Source organism: Manis pentadactyla, chromosome 11 (genome assembly GCF_030020395.1).
Source record: "Manis pentadactyla isolate mManPen7 chromosome 11, mManPen7.hap1, whole genome shotgun sequence".
Taxonomy (NCBI): Eukaryota; Metazoa; Chordata; class Mammalia; order Pholidota; family Manidae; genus Manis; species Manis pentadactyla.
The window spans coordinates 26,451,009-26,475,952 of record NC_080029.1 but is presented as its reverse complement, the minus strand read 5'-3'; the positions used below and the strand labels follow the sequence as shown (position 1 = coordinate 26,475,952).

General features: G+C 37.5%; 1 protein-coding gene across 18 annotated transcripts in view; it reads left to right on the top strand.

Moving 5' to 3' along the window:
- Nucleotides 1-24,944, top strand: part of TTLL5 (tubulin tyrosine ligase like 5) — a 277,550-nt gene that overhangs the window by 75,741 nt on the left and 176,865 nt on the right. For all 18 annotated transcript variants that reach the window (XR_008992440.1, XM_036913100.2, XM_036913097.2 and 15 more), the window contains 3 exons: nt 5,663-5,776; nt 6,077-6,168; nt 21,950-22,012. Coding sequence is in view for 17 of the 18 variants with exons in the window: in XM_036913100.2 (XP_036768995.2) it covers nt 5,663-5,776; nt 6,077-6,168; nt 21,950-22,012 (269 nt within the window). In the remaining variant the exon portion in view is untranslated. The remainder of the gene's footprint in view (nt 1-5,662; nt 5,777-6,076; nt 6,169-21,949; nt 22,013-24,944) is intronic.

Sequence of the window (24,944 nt, the reverse complement as noted above, 5' to 3'; positions counted from 1 at the left end):
ACCACTCAGCCCCTTCCTTTTCAAACCTCCCAGATGCCCCAGCCAGGAGCCCCACCCACGCAGCCCACACAGAAGCATATGGTGCTAGAGTTAGAACTGTGGACTCGGAGTGCAAAAGAGTGGTTGTGAATGTGTATTGGAGACAACTCACCGAAGTGACTGGGAGAGAAGGTTAAGGGTTTTTGGGTGCTAATTCATTGTTTATAGGAGCAGGTTTAGATAAGTAGTGGAAGGTTGCAACATCGTTATGATCTCAGTCTCTGAAAACCAAGATTATCATTCCGTCATGAAGCAGTTCTGCAACGATGAAAATTAAGTCCTAGAAAAAGCAAAACAAATTTTAAGATTTAAAAAAAAGACACAACAAATAAGAAAGCATGAAGAAAACAATAATTAAAAAGGGACAAGAAAAGGAACAACAAAAACAAAAGGACAGCAAAATAAAATAAAAACACTAAAAATTAGAGGTATTTATTACATGTAATTCAATAGTGATTTGATCCATGTTCTTTCTTTGTACAGTTTATTTCTAGTTTTATGCCTTTGTGGTCTGAAAAGTTGGTTGGTAGGATTTCAATCTTTTGGAATTTTCTGAGGCTCTTTTTGTGGCCTAGTATGTGGTCTATTCTGGAGAATGTTCCATGTGCACTTGAGAAGAATGTATATCCCGCTGCTTTTGGATGTAGAGTTCTATAGATGTCTATTAGGTCCATCTGCTCTACTGTGTTGTTCAGTGCTTCCGTGTCCTTACTTATTTTCTGCCCAGTGGATCTATCCTTTGGGGTGAGTGGTGTGTTGAAGTCTCCTAGAATGAATGCATTGCAGTCTATATCCCCCTTTAGTTCTGTTAGTATTTGTTTCACATATGCTGGTGCTCCTGTGTTGGGTGCATATATATTTAGAATGGTTATATCCTCTTGTTTGACTGAGCCCTTTATCATTATGTAGTGTCCTTCTTTATCTCTTGTTACTTTCTTTGTTTTGAAGTCTATTTTGTCTGATATTAGTACTGCAACCCCTGCTTTCTTCTCACTGTTGTTTGCTTGAAATATGTTTTTCCATCCCTTGACTTTTAGTCTGTACATGTCTTTGGGTTTGAGGTGAGTTTCTTGTAAGCAGCATATAGATGGGTCTTGCTTTTTTATCCATTCTGTTACTCTGTGTCTTTTGATTGGTGCATTCAGCCCATTAACATTTAGGGTGACTATTGAAAGATATGTACTTATTGCCATTGCAGGCTTTAAATTCGTGGTTACCAAAGGTTCAAGGTTAGCCTCTTTAGTATCTTACTGCCTAACTTAGCTCGCTTATTGAGCTGTTATATACACTGTCTGGAGATTCTTTTCTTCTCTCCCTTCTTGTTCCTCCTCCTCGATTCTTCATATGTTGGGTGTTTTGTGCTGTGCTCTTTCTAGGAGTGCTCCCATCTAGAGCAGTCCCTGTAAGATGTTCTGTAGAGGTGGTTTGTAGAAAGCAAATTCCCTCAGCTTTTGTTTGTCTGGGAATTGTTTAATCCCGCCGTCATATTTGAATGATAGTCGTGCTGGATACAGTATCCTTGGTTCAAGGCCCTTCTGTTTCATTGTATTAAATATATCATGCCATTCTCTTCTGGCCTGTAGGGTTTCTGTTGAGAAATCTGACGTTAGCCTGATGGGTTTCCCTTTATAGGTGACCTTTTTCTCTCTAGCTGCCTTTAACACTCTTTCCTTGTCCTTGATCTTTGCCATTTTAATTATTATGTGTCTTGGTGTTGCCCTTCTTGGATCCTTTCTGTTGGGGGTTCTGTGTATTTCCGTGGTCTGTTTGATTACTTCCTCCCCCAGTGTGGGGAAGTTTTCAGCAATTATTTCTTCTAAGATACTTTCCATCTCTTTGCCTCTCTCTTCTTCTTCTGGGACCCCTATAATACGGATATTGCTCCTTTTAGATTGGTCACACAGTTCTCTTAATATTGTTTCATTCCTGGAGATCCTTTTGTCTCTCTCTATGTCAGCTTCCATGCGTTCCTGTTCTCTGATTTCAATTCCATCAATGGCCTCTTGCATTCTATCCATTCTGCTTATAAACCCTTCCAGAGTTTGTTTCATTTCTGCGATCTCCTTTCTGGCATCTGTGATCTCTTTCCGGACTTCATCCCATTTCTCTTGCGTATTTCTCTGCATCTCTGTCAGCATGTTTATGATTCTTATTTTGAATTCTTTGTCAGGAAGACTGGTTAGGTCTGTCTCTTTCTCTGGTGTTGTCTCTGTGATCTTTGTCTGCCTGTAGCTTTGCCTTTTCATGGTGATAGGAATAGTCTGCAGAACTGGGACGAGTGACGGCTGGAAGGACTTCCTTTCTTGTTGGTTTGTGGCCCTCCTCTCCTGGGAGAACAGCGGCCTCTAGTGGCTTGTGCTGCGCAGCTGCGCGCAGACAGGGTTTCTGCTTCCTGCCCGGCTGCTATGGAGTTAATCTCCGCTGTTGCTGTGGGCGTGGCCTGGCTCGGGCAGCTACTCCAAAATGGTGGAGTCGCGTTGGAGCAGGAGCTGCTGGGAGGCTATTTATCTCCGTAAGGGGCCTCCCTGCTCCCTGCAGCCCAGGGGTTAGGGTGCCCAGAGATCCCGGATTCCCTACCTCTGGATTAAGTGGCCCACCCTGCCCCTTTAAGACTTCCAAAAAGCACCCACCAAAACAAAACAACGACCACAAAAAAAAACAAGAAAAAAAATTTTTTTAATTAAAAAAAAAAAAAATTTTTTAATTAAAAAAAAAAAAGGTGGTCGTTCGTTTTTCTTTATTCTCCGGTGCCAGCCTCAGGCCTCTGCTCACCGGTCTTTCTGCCCTGTTTCCCTAATATTGGGGTCCCTGTCCCTTTAAGACTTCCAAAAAGCGCTCGCCAAAACAAAGCAGCAAAAAAGCAAAAAAAAAAAAAAATGGTCGCGCGCTTTTCTTATGTCCTCTGTCGCCCAGCCTCCAGTGCCTGCTCACTGTTCTTGCTGCCCTGTTTTCCCAGTATCGAGGGCCCTGCACTCTGGCCCGGATAGCTGGGGCTGGGTGTTCGGCAGCCCTGGGCTCCGTGTCCCTCCCGCTCTGCCTGCTCTTCTCCCGCCGGGAGCTGGGGGGAGGGGCGCTCGGCTCCCGCGGGGCCGGGGCTTGTATCTTACCCCCTTCGCGAGGCGCTGGGTTCTCTCAGGTGTGGATGTGGTCTGGATATTGTCCTGTGTCCTCTGGTCTTTATTCTAGGAAGGGTTGTCTTTGTTATATTTTCATAGATATATGTTGTTTTGGGAGGAGATTTCCGCTGCTCTACTCACGCCGCCATCTTCCGCCCCACCCTCTGATCCATGTTCTTATAAGGATGACTATGCATTCCTTAAAAGTATTCTAATAGGTAATAGCTATTCCTTAAAAATTTTTTATTTTGACCTTTTGCTATGGATTTTAGTTTTATCAACATCTTTAAATAACATTCTCTTCTAAAATGCTTAATCTTTACTTTTATTACATAATTTAAATGAATACTTGCTTCATAATCTTTTCTTACATAATCTCAGAGGACTTTAAGGTACTCTTAAATAGTGTGCTGTGATAAGGCAACTTGACTTAGGAGGATTTACTGCCAGTGGCTTTCTTTTCAGAGCCATGATCACATGTGGATTACTGTGTGAAAATGAGTGAAGTCCTCAAAGCATTCATTAATATCTTGGCTTTTCCAAATTAAACCCTAAATAAGCATTCACACATACTTATTTTTAAGTAAGCATTAAAAAAATAATGATTTTTGAATGATTATATTACTTATATTGATTCCCTTTCTAAATCTTTAAATTTTCCCTTTGATTCCCTGCTCACCCCAGTACATACTGTTTAATGTAGTCTCAGAGATTGGAGAGTTAAATTTTTTCCCAGAATTCTCTGCGAAGTTTAATTCTAACTATGACTGATCTGTGTGTCAGCACATTGATTCACTTGTTTATTTGTGCAGTAAGTATTTACTGATCTCCTTTTTCATACCAAGTACTGTTTGGGATGCTAAAGATAAGCAGAGGAAAAGCTAAACATATGAATGCTTTTATCTGCTGGTTTCATGGTTTTCCTTTACATAGTGTCTCCTCAGGAAGTTGCCTATCAGAAAATCTATTTCTTATAGTGCCCGTGCTAGATTTGAAGGTGAGTATATATTGGTCTCCCTTGAGTCCTAAGGAAAAACCATTCATAGTTGTTTGTATACAGGTGTGTATTAGTCTGCTTGGGCTGCCATAACAAAATACCACAGACTGGGTGGCTTAAACCACAGAAATTTATTTCTCACAGTTTTAGAGGCTGGGAAGTACAACATCAGTGACAAGGTAGGTTTTATTCTGAGGCCTCCTCTCTTGGCTTGTAGATGGCCACAGGCTCCCTATGTGCTCACATGGCCTCTTCGTGCGTGGTTGGGCAGAGAGAAAGAGTACAGGCTCCCTAGTGTCTCTTCTTTTGAGGACATTAATCCCATCAGACCAGGGTCCATCCTCATGACCTCATCCAACCCTAATTACCCCCCGAAAGCCCCATCTCCACATGCCATCACATGGGGCTTAAACATAGGAATTTTGGAGGAACACAAACATTCAGTCCATAACCATGAGTACTACTGAAAAGGTAAAAAATTAGTTACCAAAAAGTCTTTCCATAGGTAGCCTACACAAAGCAAACAGTAAAAATAGTTTCAGACAAGAGGATTTCTTCTCACTGGTCAAAGTTACTTCTAGGAATCTAGACAGTTTACACCCACATTTCTTGAATTATTTCTTATTCTTACTGCTTAGCTGATTTGTCGTATTTTATCAGCTGCTACATCTGTTTCAATAATAGTGTATTGTCATGCTTCATATATCTGACTTCCTTTATTACCTTTATATTTCTTGGCTCGAAATAACTTAAAATAACTTTGGTTCTCAGTCGACCTTCCTGATGGTCATTCAGAAACTGAGGTAGCCTGGGTCATCTCGGGGGATCTGTGAGGCCGATGGCCCTTTGGCTGCCTCCTTGGAGTGCCCCGGGCAGTCATCCTTGGTCCAGGTCTCTTGAAGGCCAGCAGCCACAGTATTTCTCAAGAAAGAAGCCTTTTGGTCACAGCTCTTTTCTGTGTCACCCATGGCTCTCACCTCAGTATTTATTCCTTCTGGTTCTAAAACATCTCACAGCTGAACTTTGTCATCTGTGGCATTATAGATTATTGCTCCTTGGTTTTCTGTTTTAGGTGTCAGTTCTCCTAACTCTCCTTCCCAGAGCTGAAAAGAATGTAATTATTTAGTGAAATAAATAGACATTTAATCTTACATTGAGATATTTTTCTTATTTTTTCCATATTTTTGAAAATATTAGAGGTACTCTAAAACCAAAATTACGAGTAAGTACTAGCTTAAAAACTCATATTGTAGACATCTTTTATTCTTCGTATTTCTCTCTCAACCTGTAGTGTTTTCCTCCTCTCCTGCTTTTTCTTCTTGCCTTGGAATTGACTAGCTTTCATCTATTTCCCAGGGTTTCAGTCTAAGAGATTAATTAGAGAAAATGGGCTTTGAAATTGAACTTACACATATTAGGACAGATAATGGTGTTAAGGGGCTGGATAGAAGGAAATAAAGAAAGGTGATAAAACGTGTTTTTTGTTTGTGTTTGTTTTTCCTTTCCTTAGCGTTCCCGTCCACTCTCTGCCAGTGATGCGGAAATGAAAAACCTTGTGAGCTCAGCCCGGGAGAAGGTGCCGGGGAAGTTAGGTGGTTCTATGCTCGGTCTGTCAATGGAGGAGGTAAAGATGACTCCACCTCAGGTCTTTGTGGGCTGACACAGGGTTCAGTGAGTGATTCATAATGTTCATGACATAATATTCAATTCATGACATTATATTCAATGCATATTTTAAGTTGAAAAGAGAAAGATTCAAGATGGGAGAAATTTTTCTCAGAAGACAGCATCTAATATGGAATTAATTCCTCCCTTCATGCTTCTTTCGTATTTTGGGGTCATAACTCTCTTCCTCTTTTCAATAACCACATGGATTCCAGTTTTCAAAATAGGTACTCATTTTATTTTCTCTTCCTCCATGTAGATAAAAGTTTTACGGAGGGTGAAGGAAGAGAATGATCGGAGAGGTGGATTTATTCGCATATTCCCTACATCAGAGACATGGGAAATATATGGGTGAGGTGACTACCTTTTTAAAAAATCTGTACCCCAGGTCCACAGAATTATATGAATTGTGACACATCATTGCCATCATTACTCTGCATGTGGTGGCTTTATTTTATTTATTTATAATAGTATGAATATTACTCAACCCAAGAACTACAGCATTAATAGGAATTTAATCTACCTGTGCATATTCCTTTTTTTTAAAGGAATATGCACATTCCCCCTTTTTAAAGTCCTCTGCCCCTTCCTACCTAGCCCTTTAACCCAGGATTAGACACTGTCCTAAATTTTGTGGCTGTTACCTGGATTTGAAAAAAAAGTTTTATTATCTATATGTGTGCCTCAATAATGTTTTATTTTTAATCATCATTGAAATCTAGTTTATGTACAATAAAATGCATCCATTTTGAGTGTTACAGTTTGATGCTGAGTTTTGACAGATGTAAACTCCCATTTAACCACCACCATCACCACAATCAAGATATAGAACATTTCCATCATCTCCAGAAATCCCCTCAGGCCCCTTTATAGTCAGTCATGCCCCCCTCATAAACCTGAGTCCCAGAATCTACTGATTTCCTTTATGTTACTATACTGTTTCCAGAATTTCATATAAATAAAGACATATAGTATATTCTCTGGTTTGGGTTCTTTTGTTTGTCATAATGTTTTTGAGAATTATACACATTGTGTGAAGCAGTAGTTCATTCTCTATTACTGTTATGTTCTGTTTCATTTTATGAGTATATAACATAATTTGTTTATCCATCCACCTAGTGTGGAACATTTGGGTTGTATGCAGTTTTGAGCTGTTACTAAGAAAGCTCCTATGAACATTCATGTGTAAGTCACTCTGTGGATATATGATTTCATTTCTCTTAGATAAATGCTTAGGAGTGGAATAGGTGGGTCATATGATAAGGGAGAAGGGATAGTACCATTTTGTATTTTACCAACAATATATGAGAGTTTCAGTTGCTCCCTTTCTTGGCAACACTTCGTATTGTCAAGCATTTTAATTTTAGACATTCTAGTGTATGTGTACAATGTATCTCTGTAGTTCTAATTTGCTTTTCTCTGATACTGATACTGAGTATTCATGTGCTATTGGTCATTTTTGTATCTCTTATTACATTTTAAATTTAGGATTTGTATCTTTTTATTACTGGATTATAAAGGACTCTTGATACAAGTCCTTTCTCAGATATTTATACTGTGAATATTTTCCCCAAGTCTGTGGCTAGGTTTTACATTTTTTAATAGTGGCTTTTAAAGAACATAATTTTTAAATTTCAGTCAAGTCCAAATGACCAACATTTAAAAGGTTTTGCATTTTGTGTTTCCTAAGACTTCTTTACCAACCACAGCTTCACAGAACTTTTTCTCTTATGTTTTCTCCTTGAAGTTTTACAATTTTAACATATACTTTTAGGTCTGTGATATGTGTTGATTTAATTTTTGTGTCTGGTATAAGATAAAGTTGAGGTTCTTTTTTTTCCATATTGATGTCCATTTGTTTCAGCACCATTTGTTGAAATTACTCCATTGAATTACCGTGGCATCTTCATTCAAAATTAATTGATAGTGTGGGTCTATTTCTGGACTTTATTCAGTTTCATTTATCTATGTGTTTGTCTTGTTTACTGTAGCTTTATACAAAGTTTTGAAGTTAGGTATTGTGAGTCTTCCAACTTTGGTTTTCTGCACAATATTTTTACTATATTGTGTCCTCTGTATTTCCAAAGAAATTTTAGGTGTTGTCAATTTCTGTACAAAAGCCTGCTGGCTTTTGATTGGGATTGCACTGTGTGTATCGATTGCTGGAGAGTAGATGTTTTAACAATATTGAGTTTTCCAGTTCTTGAACATGATATATCTCTCCATTTATTTAGATCTTTGATTTCCCTGAGCAGTGTTTCACAGTTTTCAGTGTGAGGATCTTGAACACGTTTTGTTAAATTTATCACTTAGTAGTTCATGCTTTTGGGTGATAATTGTAAATATTTTTTAACAGCCTTATTGAGCTATAATTGGCATATAATACATTGCACATATTTAAAGTGTACAATTTGCTAAGTTTTAATGTATGTATATATCCATGAAACTATCACCACAATCAACATGATGAACACATATATCACCCCCAAAAGTTTCCTTGTGCCCCCTTATAATTCCTCTCTCCTGTCCATCCTTCCTTGCGTATTTCTGTCCCCAGACCACTTCTGATCAGCTTTCTGTCACTAAAGATGAATTTTCGTTACCCAGAATTTCATATAAATAGAATTCTACAGGTTGTGTGTGCTCTTTTTAGTCTGGTCCTTTTTGCTTGGCAAAATTATTTTTAGATTTACACATGTTATAGCATGTATCAATGGTTCAATTCCTTTTATTATTGATTAGCATTCTATTATAGGCATAAACTAGAATTTGTTTATCATTAATCTGTTGATGGATTTTGAGTTTCCAGTTTTTGGTTATTACAAATAAAGCTTCTATGAACAATTATATACAAATTTTTGTATGGTCATCTGCTTTCATTACTCTTGAGCAAATACTTGTGGAATTGACTGGATCATATTGTGTGTATGTAACTTTTTAAGGAATTGCCATATGGTTTTCTAAGTAAATTTGAAGGAATAAAAGGTTGCACCATTTTACATTCCCATCATAAGTGTATGAGAGTTCCAGTTTCTCCACATCCTTAACAACAATTGGTATGGTCAATTTAATTTTAGCTCCTCTAGGAGGTATGTTGTGATATCTCACTATGGTTTAATTTGCACTTCCCTAATGAGTAATGTTGAACATCTCTTGATGTGCTTATTTGCTGTTTGTTTATCTTTGATGGTCAGATATTTTGCCAATTTTTTATATGGTTATTTGCTTTCCTCTAGTTCATTTGTGAGAGGTCTTTATATATTCTGGGTATGTCCTTTATCAGATGTATGCTTTGCAAAGATTTTCTCCCAGTATGTCACTTGTCTTTTCATTCTTTAAATAGTTTATTCTGAAGAGCAGAAGTTTTAAAATTTTGATTAAATCCAATTGGTCCACTTTTTTTCTTTTAATTACTGTGCTTTAGATATTGAATCTAAAAAATCATTGCCTATTCCAAGGTTTCTTTTTTTTTAATAGAAATGTTATAATTTTAGTTTTACACTTAAGACTTTGATCAATTTTAAGTTAATATTTGTATATGTGCAAGGTATGGATCACAGTTCTTTTTTTTCCAGATGGTTTTAGCACCCCTTGTTGAAAAGACTATTCTCTCTTCATTGAATTGCCTTTGCACTTTTGTGGGAGATCACTGTGTGGGTCAATTTCTTTACTGTCTATTCTTTTCCACTGATCTTTTTGTCTTTGTGCCAATACAATACCATACTGCCTTGATTACTGTAGCTTTATAGTAAATCTTATTCTAACTTTGTTCTTTTTCCAAGTTGTTTTGGCTGTTTTAGGTCATTTGCATTCCCATTTGGATTTTAGAAGTAGCTTGTCAGTTTCTACAAAAAAAGCCTGGTTGGGACTTTGATTGGGATTGCATTGACTCTGCGTCAATTTGAAGAGTTGACATCTTAACAATACTGAATCATCCAACCCACAAAGTGTGTCTGTCCATTTGCTTAGGTCTTCTTTCATTTCTCTCAGCAATGTTTTGCAGTCTTCAAGTGTACAGGTCTTTTTACATCTTTTGTCAGACTTATTCCTGAGTATCTAGTATGTTTTGATGCTGTTGTAAATGATACTGTTTTCTTAACTTCAGTTTCTGACTGTCACTAGTATATAGAAATACAGTTGACTTGTGCATATTGATCTTGTGTCCTGCAATCTTGCTAAACTCACTTATTTAGTTTTCAGTTATGTGGGAGTTTTTCTAATGATCTTATAGTGATTTCTAGTTTACTTTTGTTATGTTCAGAGAACATACTTTATATAACTTGAGTCTTTTATAATTTACTAAGACTTGTTTTATGATTTATCCTGGTAAATGTACCATGTACATTGAAAAGAATGTCTATTCTGCTGTTGTTGGGTGAAGTGTTCTATAAATGTCCATTGGTTAAATAGGTTGAGAGTTTTGTTCAGATTTTCTCTATTTTTACTAATTTTGTTAATTATTGAGAGTCTACGGTTGAAATTTCTCACTGTAAATGTGAGTCAGTTTTTCCTTTTCATTCTGTCAGTTTTGCTTTTCATGGATTTTAGAATTCTGTTATTAGAAATATGTGCACTAAACTTATGTCTTCGTATAAATCACCTTCTTTATTGCTGTGAAATGTCCCGCTTTATAGTTATAATGTTCCTTTCCAGAAATCTACTTAAATGCTATGATATACTTAAACCAGCTAGCTTATGATTATAATGTCTGCATGGTATGTCTTTTTTTTTTATTAAGGTATCATTGATACATACTCTTATGAAGATTTCACAAGAAAAACAATGTGGTTATTACATTCATCCTTATTATCAAGTCACCCCCATACCCATTGCAATCACTATCCATCAGTGTAGTAAAGATGCCACAGAGTCCCTATTTGTCTTCTCTGAGCTACACTGTCTTACCCGTGACCCCACACCCACCATGTGCACCAATCATGATGCCCCACAAACCCCTTCCCCCACTCCTCCCCACCACCTCCCCCGCCCCTCCCCTTTGGTAACCCCTAGTCCCTTCTTGGAGTCTGTGAGTCTGCTGCTATTTTGTTCCTTCATTTTTGCTTTGTTGTTATACCCCACAAATGAGGGAAATCATTTGGCATTTGTATTTCTCCACTTGTCTTATTTCCCTGAGCATAATACCCTCTAGCTCCATCCATGTTGTTGCAAATGGTAGGATTTGTTTCTTTCTTATGGCTGAATAGTATTCCATTGTGTATATGTACCAATCTTCTTTATACATTCATCTACTGATGGACACTGAGGTTGCTTCCATATCTTGGCTATTGTAAATAGTGCTGCAATAAACATAGGGGAGCATACGTCTTTTCTTTTAAATTTTTTATTAAGGTATGATTGATATATACTCTTATGAAGGTTTCACATGAAAAAACAATGTGGTTACTACATTTACCCATATTATCAAGTCCCCACCCATACCCCAATGCACTCATTGTCCATCAGTGCAGCAAGATGCCACAGATCCACTATGTGCTTTCTCTGTGCTACACTGTTCTCCCTGTGATCCCACACACCATGTGTACTAAACATAATACCCCTCAATCCCCTTCTCCCTCCCTTCCACACCCCTCCCCTTTGGTAACCACTAGTTCATTCTTGGAGTCTCTGAGTCTGCTGCTATTTTGTTCCTTCAGTTTTGCTTCATTGTTATACTCCACAAATGAGGGAAATCATTTGGCATTTGTCTTTCTCTGCCTGGCTTATTTCACTGAGCATAATGTCCTCCAGCTCCATCCATGTTGTTGCAAATGGTAGGAGTTGTTTCTTTCTTATGGCCGAATAGTATCCCATTGTGTATATGTACCACATCTTCTTTATCCATTCATCTACTGATGGACACTTAGGTTGCTTCCATATCTTGGCTATTGTAAAAAGTGCTGCGATAAACATGGGGGTGCACATGTCTTTTTGAGTCTGATAAGTTGTATTCTTTGGGTAAATTCCAAGGAGTAGGATTCCCGGGTCAAGTGGTACTTCTGTTTTTAGTTTTCTGAGGAACCTCCATAGAGCTTTCCACAATGGTTGAACTAGCTTACATTCCCACCAGCAGTGTAGGAGGGTTCCCCTTTCTCCGCATCCTCGCCAGCATTTGTTGTTCTTAGTTGTTTCGATGCTGGCCTTCCTTACTGGTGTGAGGTGATATCTCATTGTGGTTTTAACTTGCATTTCCCTGATGATTAGTGATGTGAAGCATCTTTTCATGTGTCTGTTGGCCATCTGAATTTCTTCTTTGGAGAACTGTCTCTTTATATCCTCTGCCTATTTGTTAATCAGGTTATTTGCTTTTTGGGTGTTGAGGTGTGTAAGTTCTTTATATATTTTGGATGTTAACCCTTTGTCAGATATGTCATTTACAAATATATTCTCCCATACTGTAGGATGCCTTTTTGTTCTGTTGATGGTGTCCTTTGCCATACAGAAACTTTTTTGTTTGATATAGTCCCATGAGATCAGTTTTGCTTTTGTTTCCCTTGCTCGAGGAGATGCATTTAGGAAGAAGTTGCTCATGCTTATATTCAGGAGATGTTTGCCTATGTTGTCTTCTAAGAGTTTTATGGTTTCATGACTTACATTCAAGTCTTTAATCCATATCGATTTTACTTTTGTGTGTGGGGTTAAACAGTTTCATTCTCTTGCATGTAGCTGTCAAGTTTTGCCAACACCAGCTGTTGAAGAAGCTGTCATTTCCCCATTGTATGTCCATGGCTCCTTTATCATATACTAATTGACTGTATGTGGGTGAGTTTATATCACAGCTCTCCAGTCTGTTCCACTGGTCTATGGGTCTGTTCTTGTGCCAGTACCAAATTGTCTTGAATACTGTGGCTTCGTAGAAGAGCTTGAAGTTGGGAGCACAATCCCCCCAGCTTTATTCTTCCTTCTCAGGATTGCTTTGGCTATTTGAGGTCTTTTATGGTTCCATATGAATTTTAGAACAATTTTTTCTAGTTCGTTGAAGAATGCTATTTGTATTTTGATAGGGATTGCATTGAGTCTATAGATTGCTTTAGACAGGATGGCCATTTTGACAATATTAATTCTTCCTATCCATGAGAATGGGATGTGTTTCCATTTATTGATATCTTCTTTAATTTCTCTCATGAGTGTTTTATAGTTTTCAGAGTATAAGTCTTTCACTTCCTTGGTTAGGTTTATTCCTAGGTATTTTATTCTTTTTGATGCAATTGTGAATGGAGTTGTTTTCCTGATTTCTCTCTCTGATAGTTCATTGTTAGTGTATAGGAATGCCACAGATTTCTGTGTATTAATTTTGTATCCTTCTACTTTGCTGAATTCAGATATTACATCTAGTAGTTTTGGAGTGGATTCTTTAGGGATTTTTATTTACAATACCATGCCATCTGCAGACATGGACAGTTTAACTTCTTCCTTCCCAATCCGAATGCCTTTTATTTCTTTGTGTTGTCTGATTGCTGTGGCTAGGACCTCCAGAACTATGTGGAATAAAAATGGGAGAGTGGACATCCTTGTCTTGTTCTCAATCTTAAAGGAAAAGCTTTCAGCTTCTTGCTGTTAAGTATTATGCTGGCTATGGGTTTGTCATATATGGCCTTTATTATGTTGAGGTACTTGCCCTGTATACCCATTTTGTTGAGAGTTTTTATTAATGGATATTGAATTTTTCCGAATGCTTTTTCAGCATTTATGGAGATGATCATGTGGCTTTTGTCCTTCTTTTTGTTGATGTGGTGGATGATGTTGATGGATTTTTGAATGTTGTACCATCCTTGCATCCTTGGAATAATTCCTACTTGATCATGATGGATGATCTTTTTGATGTATTTTTGAATTCGGTTTACTAATATTTTGTTGAGTATTTTTGCATCTGTGTTCATCAGGGATATTGGACTGTAATTTTCTTTTTTTGTGGTGTCTTTGCCTGGCTCTGGTATTAGAGTGATCCTGGCCTCATAGAATAAGTTTGGCAGTATTTCCTCCTCTTCTACTTTTTGGAAAACTTTAGCTGTTCAGCAAATGTTTGTTAAAATTCTGCAGGGAAACCATCTGGACCAGGAATTTTGTTCTTAGGTAGTTTTTTGATTACCAGTTCAATTTCTTTGCTGGTAATTGGTTGATTCAGATTTTCTGTTTCTTCCTGGTTCAGCCTTGGAAGGTTATATTTTTCTAGAAAGTTGTCCATTTCTTCTAGGTTATCCAGTTTGTTACCATATAATTTTTCATAGGATTCTCTCATAATTCTTCATATTTCTGTGTTGTCCATAGTGATTTTTCCTTTCTCATTTCTGATTCTGTTTAAGTGTGTGGACTCTCTTTTTTTTCTTGATAAGTCTGGCTAGGGGTTTATCTATTTTGTTTATTTTCTCAAAGAACCATCTCCTGCTTTCATTGATTCTTTCTATTGTTTTTTTCTTCTCGATTTTATTTATTTCTGCTCTAATCTTTATTATGTCCCTCCTTCTACTGACTTAGGGCCTCATTTGTTGTTCTTTTTCTAGTTTGTTAATTGTGAGTTTAGACTGTTCATTTGGGATTGTTCTTCTTTCCTGAGGTAGGCCTGTATTGCAATATACTTCCCTCTTAGCATGGCCTTTGCTGTGTCCCACAGATTTTGCGGTGTTGAATTATTATTGTCATTTGTCTCCACATATTGCTTGATATCTGTTTTTATTTGGTCATTGATCCATTGTTTATTTAGGGGCATGTTATTAAGCCTCCGTGTACTTATGTACTTTTTGTTTTCTTTGTAATTTATCTCAGTGTTGAATTAGTATTGTCATTTGTCTCCACATATTGCTTGATCTCTGTTTTTATTTGGTCATTGATCCATTGTTTATTTAGGAGCATGTTATTAAGCCTCCATGTACTTATGGGCTTTTTTGTTTTCTTTGTAATTTATCTCTAATTTTATACCTTTGTGATCTGAGAAGCTGGTTGGTACAATTTCAATCTTTTTGAATATACTGAGGCTCTTTTTGTGGCCTAATATATGATCTATTCTTGAAAATATTCCATGTACACTTGAGAAGAATGCATATCCTGTTGCTTTTGGATGGAGTGTTCTGTAGATGTCCATTAGGTCCATCTGTTCTAATACATTGTTCAGTGCCTCTGTCTCCTTACTTATTTTCTGTTTGGTTGATCTAGCCTTTGGAGTGAGTAGTATGTTGAAGTCTCCTAAACTCAATGCATTGCATTCTATTTACCCCTTTAATTCTGTTAGTATTTGTTTCATATATGTAGGTGATCCTGTGTTGGGTGCATAGATATTTATAATGGTTATATCCTTTTGTTGGACTAACCTCTTTATCATTATATAATGTCCTTCTTTGTCTCTTGTTACTTTCTTTTTTTTGAAGTCTATTTTGTATGATACAAGTACTGCAACTTCTGCCTTTTTACTCCCTATTGTTTGTGTGAAAAATCTTTTTCCATCCCTTCACTTTCAGTCTATGTATGTCTTTGGGTTTGAGGTGAGTCTCTTGTAGGCAGCATAAAGACAGGTCTTGTTTTTTTATCCATTCAGTGACTCCATGTCTTTTGATTGGTGCATTCAGACTATTTACATTAGGGTGATTATTGATAGGTATGTACTTACTGCCATTGCAGGCTTTAGATTTGTTGTTACCAAAGGTTCAAGGGTAATTCCGTTACTGTCTAACAGTCCAACTTAACTCACTTAGTATGCTATTACAAACACAACCTAAAGGTTCTTTTTTTTTTTTTGCCTCCTTTTTCTGCCTCTTCCATTCTTTATATATTAAGTATCATATTCTGTAGTCTTTTTCTATCCCTTGATTGACTTTGGGTGTAGTTGATTTGATTTTGCATCTGCTTAATATTAATTGTTCTTCTGCTTTCTTTGCTGTGGTTTTATTTCCCCTGGTGGCAGCTGTTTAGCCTTAGGAATACTTCCATTTATAGCAGTCCCTCCAAAACGCACTGTAGGGGTGGTTTGTGGGAGGTAAATTCTCTCAGCTTTTGCTTATCTGAAAATTGTTTAATCCCTCCTTCAAATTTAAGGATAATCTTGTTGGGTAGAGTATCCTTTGTTCAGGGCCCCTCTGCTTCATTGCATTAAATATGTCATGCCACTCCCTTCTGGCCTGTAAGGTTTCTGTTGAGAAGTCTATTGATAGCCTGATGAGTTTTCCTTTCCATGCAATCTTTTTTCTCTCTCTAACTGCTTTTAAAAGTCTGTCCTTATCATTCATCTTTGCCATTTTAATTATTATATGTCTTGGTGTTGTCCTCCTTGGTCCCTCATGTTAGGAGATCTGTGCACCTCCATGGCCTGAGAGACTATCTCCTTCCTCAGATTTGGGAATTTTTCAGCAATTACCTCCTCAAATACACTTTCTATCCCTTTTTCTCTCTTCTTCTTCTGGTACCCCTATAACATGGATTTTGTTCCATTTAGATTGTTCACACAGTTCTCTCAATATTCTTTCATTTTTAGAGATCCTTTTTTCTCTCTGTGCCTCAGCTTCTTTGTATTCCTTTTCTCTAATTTCTGTTCCATTTACTGTCTCTCTACTACATCTAATCTGCTTTTAAATACCTCCTTTGTGTGTTTCATTTCAGATATGGAATTTCTTAATGATTGAATCTACATCCTCATTTCGTCCCTGAATTCTTTAACATTTTTCTGTACCTCCATGAACATGTTTATGATTTTTATTTTGAATTCTTTTTCAGAAAGATTGGTGAGTTCAGTTTCATTTGGCCCTTTTTCTGGTGTTTGTGATATTTTTGTTTTAACCAGGTTCCTTTGACATTTCATGTGTGTATGTGGCGCCCCCTAGTGCCCAGAAGCTCTAGTCTCTTGAGCTGCTTAACCCCTGGAGTGATGTTCGGGGTCGCGGGAGAGTGGCGCTGGTGCCTAGCCAGAGGAAAGAGCTGTTTCTTGATTCCCGGCTGCAGTGCCTGTCTCCACTGTCAGAACCAGTGGGCCGAGCACACAGGTGAAGCCTCTGTCCTTTGCATCTACAGCTGCCGCAGGGCCTCCCTCTTGCTGGCCTGACGCTAGGGCAGGGACTGCTGGTTTGGGAGCCAGTACCAGTGGGCCAGGAGGAAGGCGCAGCAGGCTGCGTATCACAGTGGGGGGCCTTGGAGGTGAGTAGCCAGCCAGGGGAATGGAGCACTTGAGGCTCCTGAAGGTTCCCAACCTGCTGGGCAGAGCACGCCCAGCCAACTTTGTCCACCTATCCCTTGTCCCACACAGCAAGCTGTGCAAACCCCGCCCCTTCAGCCGCCCTCCCACTGCTAGGAAGCCTCTCAGGCTGCCAGCCTTTCCTTTGTCCCAGAGCAGCCGGATGTGGATCCTCGTTCTTCACAAACAGCTGGAATCTCAGTCTCTCCAAGTATTCTTCCTTTCTTAGCTTTCCAACCCCACTAATCTCCAGCACACCAGGCAATGTAGGTTTGTCCTTCCATAGCAGATCTTCAGGGCTCGGTGTTCAGTAGTCCTAGGCTTCCACCCCCTCCCGACTCTGTTTCTTTTCCTCCCGCCTGTGCGCTGGGGTGGGGGAAGGGCTTGGGTCCTGCCCGATCAAGGCTTTGGTATGTTACCCCTTTTGAGGTCTGCTCTGTTCTCTAGGTGTATGCAGTCTGGTGCAGCCTTCTTTCCTGTTGCTCTTTTAGGATTAGTTGTATTAACTATATATTCGTATTATATGTGGTTTTGGGAGGATTTCTCTGTCTCACCTCTCATGCTGCCATCTTGAATCCTAATCCTCAGGCTGCATGGCATATCTTTTTCCATTCTTTCAGTCTATCTGTATTTAAAGTGGATTTCTATAAAAGAAGGAAACCCTGCCATTTGTGGCAACATGGGTGAACCTGTAGGGATAATGCTAAGTGAAATCAGCTAGACAAACAAAGACAAATATTGTATGATCTCATTCTTATATGGGATACAAACTTTCAGTTATAAGTAAGTTCTAGGAATCTAATGTACAGCACAGTGATATGGTTGGGTTTAAAATATACTATGTCGTTATTTGTTTTCTATGTGTCCAATGTGTTCTTTGCTCCCCTTTTAATTTTCTCCTGCTTTCTTTGATAAGTCAACTTTTCCTGCATGTTTGTTTGTTTTTTTCTTTAGTGTGGTTGCTCTAGAGTGACAGTATGCATCTTTTACTTATCACCGTATATCTTAAAATAATATTATACTCTTTTGTGTATAATTTAGGAATTTTTCAACCAGCCTGCTTCCATTTTCCCCTCCTGTCTTTTGTGCTGTTATTGTCATACACTTTACTTCTCTATAAGCTATAACTCCCAGAGTATGTTGTTATTTTTGCTTTGAGCAGTTTAGGGGAATTTAATTGTGAGAAACAGTCTCATATTTATACATGTACTGCCATTTCCAGTGCTCTTCCTTCTTTTGTGTTGATCCAGGCTTCTATATGGTATCATTTTCTTCTATCTGAAGAACTTATTTTAGGATTTGTCATGGTATAGTGAATTCTCTCAGCTGTTGTTTGTGTGAAAAAGTCTTTCTTTCACTTTCATATTTGAAAGATTTTTTTTTTTACTGGTTGTAGACTTCTAGGTTGACAGCTTTTTTTCCCAGCATTTTCAAAATACTGTTCCATTACTTGCATTTTTCTGATGAGAAGAATACAGTAATTCTTATCTGTGTTCTTCAGTGCATAATGCATCTTCTTCTCAACCTGCTTTTAAGATTATTTCTTTATGACTACTTTTCAACAGTTTATGATATGTGCCTTGGTGAAATTTTCTTCATGTTTTTCTTCTTGGGATTTGTTGAGCATCTTGGCTTGTGGTCTTACAGTTTCCATCAAATTTGGAAAACTTTTGACTGTTATTTCTTCAGTTTTTTTTCCCTTTCCTTTCTCCTTTGGCACTCTGGCTTCATGCTAAGTTCGTTGATGTTATACTCTAAGTCTGGCTTTGTTCAGTTTTTGAACTCTTTCTTTCTTCATTTTTGGATGGTTATCTGTTTCTCTTGTTTCTTAATTCATTCATCTTTTTATCTGCAGTGTCAAATCTTCTGTTAATTCCATCCAATGAAATGTTTATTTCAGATATTTTTATTTTTCATCTTTAGAATTCTCATCTGTTTCTCCTTTTATCATTTTCTTTATTTATTACTTTCATAATTTCCTTTAGCTCCTTCTGCATACATTATAATATTCCTAGTAGCTGTTTTAAATAAAAATCTTTCTTGCTCTTTTTTTCACTGTCATTTCTGAGTCTGTTTCTATTGAATGATTTTCCTCTGTTTATGGGTTACCTTTTTCCTGTTTCTTCACATGTATAGTCATTTATTTTTTTAACTGGATGCTAGACATTATAAGGTTGTATTGTTCAATTTTGGATTTTATTACCCTCTTTAAACTTTGTTGTAGGTATTTTTGGTTGCTCAGTTACTTGTAGATCAGCTAGATCTTTCTCAGGCTAATTTAAAAGCATCTTTGTGGTTTGTTTAGAACAGCTGTTTCTTTAGGTCTAGGATAGTTCCACTACTGAAGACTGTTTTTGGTGTGTCTGTTAAATGACCCCCACATTCAATGAGATTTCTCTAGTCTTGCTGGTGGGAACTTAATCAGTTCTCAGCTGTGTGAATTCTAGAAAACATTCAGCTTACACTTTCTCCTCAGTTGTTATTTACAACAATAGTAGCTCTTTGCCCAGCCTTGTGTACTGTCACTCTGTGCTTGAGTAGATAGGTGTTCCTCCATTCTCCTGTTGATGGTATTTGACTTCTTTCTTATCTTGTGCTGTTTAAGCTATGAAAGTCTTGTATCTGTCTCCTGTGTTCATATCTAGGAGTAGAATTATTGGGCTATAAGACATGTGAATATTCAACCTTAAAACATAATGCTTAAAAGAAAAGATAGTTTTCCAAAGTGACTGTGTAAATTACATCCCTGACAGCAATGCGTAAGAAATCCTATTGATCTATGTCTTCTCCAATATGTGTTACTGTCATACTTTCTAATTTTTGTTAATCTAGTAAGTGCAAAATGATATCTTTTGGTCTTGATTTGCATATCTCTGATTACTAGTAAGGTTGGGAATTTCTGTACTTGTTCATAGGTAACACATTTTTCTTCCTCTGGTTTTTGCTCTAGTAAGGGTATTAGTAGTTCTAACTGTAGAGCCAGAACTTAGAAGAATAAAAAAAAGAGCTAGGTTTTTGTTTGTTTGTTTGTTTTAAACACCCAACTGTTTATAGAGAAATCTTCCTTTTATCTGCATAATAATCTATGTCTATTTAGTTGTATCTTATAAAGACCTATGAATCGAACAAGTTATTGCTTGGGTTTAACTTCAAAATTAGATAAAAGTGTATGTTTGATATGTGTTTGAAGAATTTGAATATTTGTAATTCCTAGAAAACATATATTTTAATTAGAGAAAGTGAAACCTTCCACCCTTGAACACTTCAAGAGACAGACCTTAATCTGAGTGCCTTTTTTCTACGGAACCAGTTACAGATAATGTTGTGGTCTCTTGGCAAGTCCATTAATGATACCTTCCTCCACTGGTTTGGTTCTGAACCAGTTGAGAAATAAAACAAAGATCAATGGAGGCCAAAATACCACCTTCCTTACTATAGTCTTGGTTGTGAGACTTGATTATATCTCTCTACAAGCAAATATACTTCCTGCTGAATTCAGAATTGGATAGCTTTACATGCCCATTCATAGGCAAGGTGAGACTGAGTTATATGTAGGGAGCACCTGACCCCTGTAGGAGCAGCAGAGGATATGTACTTTCTAAGGGGAGATTATCTCCTGGGAGAAAGAAGATAACTCCTTGAAGCATGTTCTGTTTATTCTTCCTGAATTACCAGTCCACTAAGTCACTTCACCTCTCCTCCAGCCTCTGGGAAAGGAGGCAGAGAGAGGCCAAGAATATTAAACTAATTGAGCTGCCTTCATGTGCAGTGAGGAAGATGTGTTTATCTACTGACAAATATGCCTTTTTAGTAGTATATACTTACTGAGTATCAACTAAGTGTCTAGCTCTATGGTTGATGCGTTGGAGTCTAAAACAAATGTTAGATGGGATCCCTGCTGTTTGAGAGTTAACAATATAATTAATGGAGCAAGTATTTATACATCTAATAAAAACAGCTCATATTTGTATAGTTCTTTGTAATTGTAATGTACTTTATACACATTGTTATTATTCCTATTTTAATAATAAGGAAAGTAAGTCTCAGTAAAATAATGTGCCTTGACTATTAGCACACAGTGGGACTTGATTCAGGTATTTTGACTCCAGATTCTGCTTTTTTCCCTGCTGCATCATGCTGCTTTCTGAGGAGAAAAATTTTACTCTGTGAAACGTGTATGCAGGTTTCTGAGGTGTACAGTAAAGGCCAGGCTAGTTCAGATAAGGGCAACTCTGTAGACTTAGAGCAGTCGTATCAGGAAAGTCTACACACAGCAGGGTGGACTTGGGCTGCTTCTTGACGGATAGTTTATGGATAAGTAGAGAGGGTGTGAGGAGAAGGTATCCAGACAGAGGCAAAAGGATCCGTGGGAGGTATGCTATGAGAGGATTAAAAGGAGGCTGGTCTGGAGGCACTGCAGGATTCATGTTGGAAAACCAACATGGTGGAGAAAGTGCAAACGAATTGGTCGTGTAGATTATCCAACTTTTGAAAGCTTGAAAGAGATAGGAGGCTTCCAGGAGCCTCTGAAAGCTCTCAGGAAATAACATGATTCAAACAATCATCTGACTCCATCTCCATGCCCTTTATGCATCTCCTATTCCCAGCTTCATTTGAGCTCTCTTTCCTAGCTATATATAAATTTTGGTGGTGGTTTTGTTTTTACCTCCGAGGGTTTTCTTCTGAATTTAGTATATCACCTGTTACTAATCCAAGAAACCCTGCCTTTTCTTTCTTTTTATTTTCTCAGTTAAGTCCTCTGTAATACTCTTTTCATCTTACTGTGTTTGCTACTACTGTAGTATTTTATATTTTTAACTTGAACAACTGTTCCTCTTTTGCCACTTTAGAAAAGTGTCCTTTTTTTAGAAACAGTACATAAGTAACCTGTCTCTTTTGTCCTTGATTCATAGTTTTATTTTTATATTTTCCCCATCAACTAATCTTAAGAAATAACCAGCTTCTTTTTTTGTCTTTCAGGTCCTATCTTGAACACAAGACCTCCATGAACTATATGTTGGCAACACATCTCTTCCAGGACAGGTGGGGATTTGCTAATCCTATAAATTCAGTAGTACTCTAGATCACATGACTAGGAGACAGTACATGCAAAAGAAGGAAGAGGCTTTATAAAAGTCTTAAGTAAAATCTCTGCTAGAAAGGGCCTTGCTGAAAACAGAATATAATACCTCATTTTTCCAGATTTCATAAATTTTCAGCATTTTGTAATATATCCAGAGGCCATAAGTTAAACCATAACTATCTTTAAGCAATTTTAACAAATGCCCAAAACTTTATTCTTCTTAAAGGAAGGCCCTTTTTACTTTAGACCCAATTTTAACAGACATGATCATCTGTTTTTCTAGACTACAGAGATTAGAATGATCAGATTAGAAGAGGTGAAGGGGAGGTAATTCACAAAATAAATACACTGAAAGTTATAAGAAATGACAACTGATAACCTCAATACAAGGGAAAATAGCAGGAAATGATGGAAAACAGACATTGAAATTCAGCTAGCACAGCTATCAGGGACGGCTTAGTGCCACATACTTTTCTTGTCCCTGAGACATAATTGCATTATAGCACAGTTCAGTAATTGACTCTCAAAATAAGGTTACTTAGAGAAATCTGTATCATTTTCAAGGTATGTGTACTTTTCTGCAGGATTCTTAAAATGGAGATGCAGATTTCAACCATTTCTTGGAATATCATGATCTATTATCAGGAAATAATATGAGACTTTTAGTTTCTCTCTGAATATTTGTGGTTATTACCATTGACTAAATAATACATGGCATAGCTTCTAAGGAAAGATCTTCAGATTTACTAAAAAGACGTAGAAGCTCATCTATATATAACCTGTTTTTTTCTCTCCTTTCCCTACCCCCTAGAAAGTTTTGCAAGGCTCCTTTATCTTTAGAGTTAAGGTATTTTACCAAGATGTGTTCTGGTATGTTGTTTTCATTATTTTGGTTTTGCAGTGGGTGAGTTGATTTGGTCTGAAGATTTAAGCCTTCCAGTTGTGGCAAATACTCCCCTCATCCTCTCCTTCCTCTCCTTGTAAAAGTTCTGTCAGGTGAATTTTGGATCTTTTGCTATATCCTTCATATTTCTTTACTTTTTTTCAAACTTTTGATCTTGTCTCTTAGCTTTAAATTCTAGGAGATTTCTTGAACTTTGTCTTCTAAAACTTTAAAGTGACCTTTAGCCTTATCTATTTCATTTAGGACCAGTACAGGAGGGGGTTGTTCAGTTTACTTTTTTTTTATTTTGGCAAGTATGATTTTAGTATCCAAGAACTGTTTTTGATTTCTGACTAATTTTCATAGTTTATTGATATAATATTAAAATGATTCTGGTACCAATTCCAATGTGGGACAAGAGGGTTTCCCCACACTTCAGTACCCTGCTAGTGTCTGAGAATTCAACTCAGTTCTGACACTGTCTACTGGGAGAGTAGCATCAGATTCCACAGTTAAGGGTTTTCTCCTACAAGACTACCCTCCCTGCCTCCGTGGACTCCAGTTCAGACACCAGTCATGAGTCCACCCTACTACCTGTACTTCTGACCAACTGGCTATAAATCAGAGGTTCCTGTGACACATTGTTGGGTTGGCTTAATTTGCTAGAGCAGCTCACAGAACTCAGAGAAACATTTTACATACTAGCGCGTCAGTTTATTATGAAAGGCTATAACACAGGACCAGCCAGATGGAAGAGATGCATAAGGCAGGGTATGTGCGAAAGGGATACCCAGCTTCCATGCCTTCTCCAAGTGTACCATTCTCCCCAAATCGCCACGTGCTTACGAGACCAGAACTCTCCAAACCCATCCTTGTGGGTTTTTATGGAGTCTTCATTACACAGGCTTGATTGAATAAATCATTGACCATCGGTGATTTAGTTCCATCTGCAGCCCCTCTCCCCTCTGTGGAGGTTAGGGGTATGGGGAAGTTCTAGTCCTCCAGTCATATGCTTGGTTCTTTTGGTGATCAGCCCCCATCCTTAGGTGATCCAGGGGTGTTGCAAAAGACACTTTTACTACTCTCATCACCTAAGAAATTCCAAGGGTTTTAGGAGCTCTGTGCCAGAAGTGAAAATGAAGATGAAATGTTTTTCTTAAAAAGCACAATATCATGAATGTTGTTTCACATCTCTCTAAATTAGTTTGCTTAACGTACCTTTCTGAGTTTTGCCATATTTAATTCTCTTTGATTAGTTCTGTTTGTTCATCTCATTGTTCCTAGTTTATGTTATTATATTTCCTTAGATATTTGGTGAAGTCTTTGATTGTCCCATCATGGTTTATAAGCAATGGACTGTTTGCTTAAGATAGGTAGTTTGCACGAATTTCCTCCCAGGTTGTATTAGTCTCTTTCTAAACTGACTTGGACTTTATGCTTGAGCTTGATCTTTCCATACTTGAGCTTCCCCTGAGGGAAAAGAAAGACAGAGTAGGCAATCTGGGAACCTCCACCAAAATTAGGAAGCATTCTCTTGGGAGGAGCATAACAATAAAAATAATTGAGATGTAATAATATATGTGCTTCTTTATTAACACATTGAATAGCAAGACCTAACTGTAGATCTAATAACTCTTGTAATTTCAAAGTATGATAAGTATTGGTAGTATTTTGAGATTCTTGTAACACTCCTAAAGTAATATGAGAAAAGAAGTGTTTTCTTTTGGTAGCAAAATCACGCTAATACTACTATATGTATAGGAAGGAAATGCTAAATATCAGTTAAAGGATTAATTTTTTTTCATCCAAGTTGGTGCAAGTTAATTCTTTCTTCAGGCCCCAATAACAGTTCCTCCTTGTACTTTGTTTTAAAAACTCTGATTAAAAAACATGAATTCCCCTGTTTAGCAAAGAAAGGCCCTTGTGCCTACCCTTGTCTACCTTTTTAGCCTAATCTCTACTTTTCCATACCAACCCATGGCCAGTTAGACCATATCTATGTGCTCCTT